We start from the raw sequence: 8,655 nt of genomic DNA on the forward strand, positions 1-8,655 counted from the left end.
TCCCACCCCCACAGAATCAGCCAGAATGAGCCTTTGGTCAGACAGCTCTCAGTGGCCTGATAGCCAGGACTCTCATTCACCTGCATCTCAGACTGTGACAGTAGAGAGGTGGGACTATGTCTAAAGAACAACAGATGATACAACGTAGCTCTGCAGCCGAAAGATGCCGGTGTTATCAACAGAAAATGTCTGCAGAGCAGCGTGCGTCTGATCTTGAAAGAAGGCGGAGCCTGCGACAGGATGTATCTGAACATCAGCTACTGGAAAAACGTCACTCTGATGCCGAAAAACACCGGTGTTATTGACAGAAAATGTCTAAAGACCAACGTGCCTTTGAAGTTGAAAGAAAGCGGTGGCGATGACAGAATATATCTAGAAAATAGTCATTAACAAGTACTACCAATATCAGTAGGAACTGCCTTCTCAGTGAAAATGGAGTACATGAGGATGCAATTCTTGAACATAGTTGTGGTGGAATGACTGTTTGATGTGAATTTTGCCTATCACTAAATTTCTCTGATGAAAAACCATCCAATGGGAAATTTACTCGATGTTATAGCAAAGGGAAAATCTGTCCAAATGATATACATTTTCCAGATTACCCGGCATATTTAAAAAGATTAATGACAAACGAAGATTCTGACAGTAAAAATTTCATGGAAAATATTCGTTCCATAAATAGTTCTTTTGCTTTTGCTTCCATGGGTGCAAATATTGCATCACCATCAGGATATGGGCCATACTGTTTTAGAATACACAGACAAGTTTATCATCGTACTGGAACTTTACATCCTTCGGATGGTGTTTCTCAGAAGTTTGCTCAACTCTTTATTTTGGATACAGCTGAAGCTACAAGTAAAAGATTAGCAATGCCAGAAAACCAGGGCTGCTCAGAAAGACTCATGATCAACATCAACAACCTCATGCATGACATAAATGAATTAACAAAATCGTACAAGATGCTACATGAGGTAGAAAAGGAAGCCCAATCGGAAGCAGCAGCAAAAGGCATTGCTCCCACAGAAGTAACAATGGCGATTAAATACGATCGTAACAGTGACCCAGGTAGATATAATTCTCCCCGTGTAACCGAGGTTGCTGTCATATTCAGAAATGAAGACGGAGAACCTCCTTTTGAAAGGGACTTGCTCATTCATTGTAAACCAGATCCTAATAATCCAAATGCCACTAAAATGAAACAAATCAATATCCTGTTTCCTACATTAGATGCAATGACATATCCTGTTCTTTTCCCACATGGTGAAAAAGGCTGGGGAACAGATATTGCATTAAGACTCAGAGACAGCAGTGTAATCGACAATAATACTAGACAAAATATAAGGACACGAGTCACACAAATGCAGTATTATGGATTTGAGCTCTCTGTGCGGGACACGTTCAATCCTATTTTAAATGCAGGAAAATTTAACTCAACAGTTTATCATGGATTCATATTAAAAAATGGAGGCCAATCGGATAAATTTCATCAAAGCAAACCAATCTAAGTTGAGAGTTGAAAAATATAGTGGTTTAATGGATTATCTCAAATTTAGATCTGAAAATGACAATATGCCGATTGGTAAAATGATAATACTTACATCATTTTCTGAGGGTAGTCCCAGAAACATGCAGCAGCAATATCAGGATGCTATGGCAATTGTAACGAAGTATGGCAAGCCCGATTTATTCGTAACCATGACATGCAACCCCAAATGGGCAGATATTGCAAACAATTTACAATGCTGGCAAAAAGTTGAAAACAGACCTGACTTGGTAGCTAGTTTTTAATATTAAGCTGAATGCTCTTTTAAATGATATCTGTAAATTCCATTTATTTGGCAAAGTAATAGCTAAAATTCATGTCATTGAATTTCAGAAACGTGGACTACCTCATGCTCACATATTATTGATATTAGATAGTGAGTCCAAATTACGTTCCTCTAATTCCCTTTCAATGTGCACGAACTTCTTGCACTGGGCTACTAGTGGAATATATAGTAACTGGAGATAAAAGAAAATTCTTTTTTATTTTTGCAATTCTCTGCTTACCTTTAGAGCTGACCAGAATTGTCTTTCTTGGAACTTTGAATGTGGTGATGTTTTGTTTTCTACAGCACTAATGTGAAATGAAAGACAAAGGAGAAAATACAAAGAACTGTTAATCTTTCAGAAACAGAGTTTAAAAAACAGCGTTTTTTTTTAACCAACCACACTAAACTTTAATGGAATATAATATAAAAATTACAAATGCATGCACACTTTGACCTAACAAACCTATTTTTGAGAATGGCTTCTATAGATATACTTACACATGTACACAATATCTATAACATTATTCACAACACTGTTGGTAATAGTTTGCTACTTATATCCCCATCAGTTACAGTACATCTACATGATAGCATATTTAATGCAGCTTAAAAAAGAAATGAGGAAACTACCTTTATGATGCTATATATGATGACAAACTACTTAGATGAAGATTTCAAAGATGTACTAAGTCAAAAAAACAGTGTACAACTATTTACACTGAAAGGGCGAGGAAATAAGATTACAATATATAAGTATTTAATTCTAATTGCATAAAGAAACTGGAAAAGTAAAAAAAATTACTGATTATTATTATTGCATGCATTCATGTACACAGTGGAGAAAGGTCAAAAATTGGGTGGATGGAGGTCAGGAGTGGGATGGAGTAAGACTTTTCATTTTAAATATAAATAACATTTAACTCTTCAATCCTGTGAGTACTTGCTGGGTAGCTTCAGATCATGATCCATAACTATAACTGATGTCTTCTTAGCAAATGTATGAACATGCATCAAATACTACTTTCATAATTTAAGTAAATACAGAATTCACAGATGCAGTTTCTGGCCCCTCAGTGATGTTCCAGGCCTTCTACTGTGCTTTCTCTGTGCCAGGCATTGTTTGGCGCACTCTTCACCTTCACACTGTCCTTTAACGTGGGCATTAATTTAATGTCCCATTTTACATTTGAGGACAGAGAAAGGCCCAAGGTCATTATCTAGTAACTAGAAGCCCAATGCACAAAATTTGTGAAAGAGTAGGCCTTCCTTCCTCCGGCTGCTGGCACCGGCTTCCCTCTAGCATCTGGGACCCGGGCTGGCTTCCCTCCGGCCACCCGTAGGCACCCGGCACCTGGGCTTCCCTCCGGCCCTGGCTTCGTCAGGTCTAATTAGCATATTACCCTTTTATTATTATAGATGGTAAATCTGGGCTTTTAATTACTCTGCTATGCCACCTATCATGTTCTTAAGAATAACATTAAAAACAAACAAACCACCCTATCTCCAAGTGTCAAGCATTGTACATGGTATATAGAAGGTAACTGAGAAATACTGAAATCTTAATTTGTATCTAAACAGGTATATGTATACTTTGAAAATACTAAGTATAGTTTCTTTTGTATTACATTCTTAAATCTGTATTACATGATTATTTTATACAATCTAGACATTAATAGCTCTTACCTTTTTGGATACAGAGGAATATAAACATCATCTTCTATTGCTTTCTTCATTCTTGAAACAATGGATTTAAGTAAGTCCTATTATTTGAAAATTTAAACGCATCAGTGATAGTCATGGGTTGAAATATATTTACCAAAAGAAGTAATTTATTTTGTACACACACCGAATTAGGTGTTAAAATATCAATTAGGTACAAGAGAACTTCGTTCATCCATGTTATTGCATGTCACTGTAGTTGGTACATTTTCACTGCCGTATAGTGTTCTGTTGCATGAATGCTACTGATAGGACATTTAGATGGTTTCCAGTTTGGGGGCTATTATGAATAACGTTGCTATGAAAGTTCTTGCCCATGTATTTAGGAAGTAGTAATGGCATCCCATTTATAGTCCCACTGGCTCTGTATGAGAAAACCTGTTTACTTACACCCTCATCAAAATGCGGTTGTTGTCTTTTTAAATCCTCACCTGAGGATATTTTCCCTTGATTTTCAGACAGAGTGGAAGGAAGGAAAGAGGAATGGGGAGAGAGACACACATACATAAATTTGTTGTCTCCCAAATACTCCCCAACTTGGGCGGAGGATTGAACTTGCAACTGAGGTACGTGCCCTGGACTAGGAATCAAACCCACAACCCTTTGGTGGGCTGACGCTTTAACCATTGAACCACACTGACCAGAGCCCTAGTTTCTATAAATCAGAACTAAGTATATTTTCCCCCAAATATTTTTCTGATAATTACTTCTTGTGCTTCTTCTGTAAACAAAGATTCATAATAAATTATATTGATTTATAAATAAATTAAGAAATTTATAACTCTAGAAATTATTACCTGTTTGCCTTTACTAACGTCATTCTCACAAGTGGAATGTTCTTCAAGAATCATCCTGCAGTGAGCTATTAAACTTGTTGTCTGTGAGGTTGACAAAGGATCCCATATGAATTCTACAAAGTCTGAAACAAAAATTTCAATGGTGCACAATTATTTACTCAATTGCTTTGCTTGTTACATATAAACAACCGAAGCTTTTTAGCAAAGATTACTGCCTTTTGTGCTTTGAAATCCACACCAACCATTACCATTACATATTTGCATACATCCTCAATTTCCTTGTCCTTTTGGGTTTTGCTGAATTTGTCTGGCTAAACCACCCCTTGTTAAATCCACCTTGTCACTGAGTCTATTCTTGCAATCATGCAACTAAAAAGTGGCTGGAAAAAACTACACTTTAAATTCATCACCGTGAAACTCAAGTGAACCCTGAGCTACACTGGCCAGGGCAGTACTGAGGAGAAACATAAGGGGACAAGTTAAGGAAGAGAAAATAATACATGTAGTAGGGAGAGAAGTGTGCCAGTAGTAAATGACCTAGGAGTTATAAAAGCAATACTAATGTCACAAATGCTAAAGGCTAAAGATTATCAACAGTTTGATAGCAAATCAATTGCACCAATAAGCATTTTTTAACCAGCTTAAATTATGGCACCTGTTGATTTTTACTGCTTATTACATTTTCTTGTATTAAAAAACTTCTGAGAAAAAAATTGTAACTGTAACAGAAAATAATGATCTTATACTTTGCCCCAAAACAATTTAATCAAGATTATAAAACAGTACCTGTAAGTCGTGGAATAATTGTTTTGTTGATGACAGCAGACAAGATTTTCTTATCAGAACTATCTTCCTTCTTTGAATCTTCCATACTATTATCTATAAATTTTTCTATAGATGTGAACCATGGCATCTGTTTTAAACCTATGGAATCAAACTTATAAATAAAATTATCAGTTATAAATAAATTCTTATGCATTAGCTTATTTTTAAATGGCTAACTTTTTCAGTAACTACTGGAGCTTTCTAAGGATCAAAAGCAAATAATTCCATATTTTAACTCCACATATACAGTACTAGAACACCAAGGCTAGGCAGGATGACAAGAGTAAGACAGGATGTCTATGCAATATGCATGCATTTCATACATTTTTATGACAGATCCCAAAATGCCCACTGTATGTTAAAAGCTGACTATACTGCAAGCACTGTCAGGAGCAAAATACACATTTTTAAGAAGATAACTCAATAAGTGCTATTCTTATTTATTTATACAAATTTATTTACCTTGTGCAAAATTCATTTCTGGCTCCCTCAAGTCTCATAAGCACAAATGTGTATTTTGCCTGTGATTTAGCTTACTAGGCAAATAGCAAATGGCCAGTTATTTGTTGAATGAATGAATTAACGGATCTCTGCTGGTCCTAACAGAGTACTCCATTCAGCTTGAGTGGTTAACAACTAGGCTGCTGTCCCATCAACTACCTACCACTTTCTTAGAGATAAGCTTGGTTCCTATACTATGAAGACTGTATGGCCTTGAACCTAACACAGAGCCAACAGCCATGCATGACTAGGGCAGAGAAAGATAAAAGAACATGATGCCATCCTTCTCTTTGCTAAATCTTCACCTGCAGCTCCCCTCTCTTCCTAGAATTTCATGATCTCATTTGTTTCCTTATCAGGCATATCTAGACAGATGTCCTATTATTATTTCATTCTCTATAAAGTGAAACTTCCTTCAAAAACTGTTCCCTTTCTGAAAAGTCCCCATTTCTATTAATGAAACTACCATTGTTCTAACAACCCAGAATCCAAATGTTGGGGTATCTTTGGATGTGGGGTGTTAGGTTTATGCTTAGCATTTTACTGATTTTTGCTTTATAACATCTCTTGTAATCAACTTTTTTCTCTTTTCATTACTACCACCCTACGTAAGGAATTCATCACCTTGGACTTGAGCTACAGCAAATCCTTCTAGTATATACTCCCACCTTTTATCTTCCTTCCCTCTAAGTTAGCCTACTGCTAGGATTTCCCAAACCATTACTTTCATCATGTCACTCCTCCCATTATTTACCAAAGCAAGTTCATACATCTTAATTTAGGACCTGAACACTGTGCAGTGTCTACCTCCTGAACTCTATTTCTCCCTATGCACCTTTACGAAATACCATTTCCTCTTTCCCCTCCCATTTAAGTCCTATATACCTTTCAAATCCCCATTAATATCCCTCCTCCTCAATGCACTAGCTTCACTAACCAACTATTGCCAAGATGTCATCTCCAACTTCAGAACTGGTACATGTCTATTTCCCAAGACTATAAAATTCTTAAGGCCTAAAACTACCTTTATTTTTTGAGTGACCTTAAACTTATCAAAGCAGCAGCTTTAAAAAAAAAGGTTTCCTTTACTGGTGTTTAGTGTCACTCAGCCTCAAAAATAAAGTGTAAACCAAGAAAAGGTAGATGTAGACTATTACTCCAAATCACCAACTATCAATTCCAACTCTAAAGGTGAGGTATTTTATAGCTAACCTGATAACAAGGGAATTTAAGTAACTAATGTGATCAGGATTTTTCACATGTTAAGCTTAAATACCTTAAGAGGATTCCAATCAATCAACTGAACTCGTATTAGGGGATTTAAAAGCTTTGGTATGCATAAACCAATGAAAGCTTCATAGTAAGAATCAGGAAACTTTTCTCGCCATTGTTGAAATTTTAACAAAATATTCTGGATATTACAAAAATCATCATGCACATCTTCAAAGATCTTCTTATGATCCTGTAAAATGTCACCTGTGAACAAAATGAGTCTTTGTTATGCATTTTAACCGAGCTTCCTATAAGCAGTCATATATAACTACTCAATCAACTGAGTTGAAAACTTTCCTTTGATATTGACATATAAACTAGTTTTTATTAAAAAATCACTTTAGTAATAGTAATATCAATACTAACAAAATCTACCATTTATTGAACCCCTGCTATATGACAAAACATTACAAATACATGATCTCATTTCATCATAACTATCTTTCCTAAAAGTTAGGTGTTACTAGCCTACCTATTACAGACAATAAACAAGCAAGCAAACGCCATCAGATTTAGGGAAGTCAAGGAATCTATACAAGATCACACTGAATGGAGCCCCTCTTCAAAGCCATCTCATCGACTGCAAAGCCCACAACTCTTTCAACTATACATATTTTACCTTCTCATAATGGTAAAATGGCTTTACTATATTCAATTATTTTAAATTACAAGTGATACTACTACAGAAAGTACATGGTGAGCAATGAAACCCGTAATGTTCATGGTTCCTTTATAACAGGAAATGAGGAAGGCTGAGGGAAAAAAAACTATAAAGATGCAGTAAAACTCATAATGCTCCTCCATTTTATCCCAGTTTTTCAAAGGTAGGAAAAGTCTCCAAGAACACTTTTTTCCCCTAAAATTTCCTATTTTATACAGCTTATGTATTTAAGGGCAATCTTACAAAGCAATTCCTACTTCGAATAAAGATACATTAGAAACGTGGTGGCTGACCTTGACTTTTTTGGAAGTCAGCTATGTCTGCTGAAGATAGTTCATCATCACTAGATGTCCCTTCCTGATGATCACAATTCCCAGAAAGTGCCCTTGCTTGTCTTCTTTGTGCCCTGTATTTTTCAATAAACCGAAAATCAATGAAAAACAAATAGCTCCTGCTGAAAGTAAATGCTTTAAAACAGAAAGTAGAAGTCATAATTCATTTAAAATGCCCAGGAATACAGCATTATATTGGCACACAATTTTATGTTAATATTTTTGACATTTAAGCTTCATTATTTTGAATTGGTTGTTCTCCCTCTTTTTTCTTATGATATTCCCATTTAGGATATTCCCATAGGCTACAGACTTTGAAGAATGGGTAACAATATAATTAGGACTGGCTTCTACTTAGCAGCAATTTCCAGCCTGATAAATGCCATTTTACTTATTCCTTTTGACTGATCCAAATACACCAATGTGTACTTAAACCCTGGGATGAGGGTTTAAATTCTATTTAATTAAGACTGCTAAGCTATATTTTGGTTTTACATCATTCTCACAAATTAATTTGTTAGGTTATGATTAATTATACCATGTAGTTCATTATATTTAAGTAGTGAAAAATACTTGCTCAATGGTGCTTTTAAGTCTTCACTTTATATAGCTACCTTCGAGATTCAATTTCTTCTAAAATCCATTGAGTTTTTTCATCTATAGCCAAGCTTCCATTTGTTGATGTCTCAGCTTTGCCTATTTTCAAAAGAAATAAAGTAAAATACTTTGAAAACAAA

General features: G+C 35.6%; 1 protein-coding gene across 1 annotated transcript in view; it reads right to left on the reverse strand.

Annotated features, from left to right (window-relative positions):
* Nucleotides 1-300: 300 nt before the first annotated feature.
* Nucleotides 301-8,655, reverse strand: part of LOC102437316 (GC-rich sequence DNA-binding factor 2-like) — a gene marked incomplete at its 5' end in the record, with an annotated part of 26,013 nt that continues 17,658 nt past the window's right edge. Inside the window, 8 exons of the mRNA XM_023763224.1 lie at nt 301-372; nt 2,050-2,116; nt 3,495-3,571; nt 4,328-4,449; nt 5,114-5,264; nt 6,930-7,129; nt 7,880-7,992; nt 8,533-8,614. Of these exons, the coding sequence (XP_023618992.1) occupies nt 316-372; nt 2,050-2,116; nt 3,495-3,571; nt 4,328-4,449; nt 5,114-5,264; nt 6,930-7,129; nt 7,880-7,992; nt 8,533-8,614 (869 nt within the window). The remainder of the gene's footprint in view (nt 373-2,049; nt 2,117-3,494; nt 3,572-4,327; nt 4,450-5,113; nt 5,265-6,929; nt 7,130-7,879; nt 7,993-8,532; nt 8,615-8,655) is intronic.

This window comes from Myotis lucifugus, unplaced genomic scaffold (genome assembly GCF_000147115.1).
Source record: "Myotis lucifugus unplaced genomic scaffold, Myoluc2.0 scaffold_277, whole genome shotgun sequence".
Lineage (NCBI taxonomy): Eukaryota > Metazoa > Chordata > Mammalia > Chiroptera > Vespertilionidae > Myotis > Myotis lucifugus.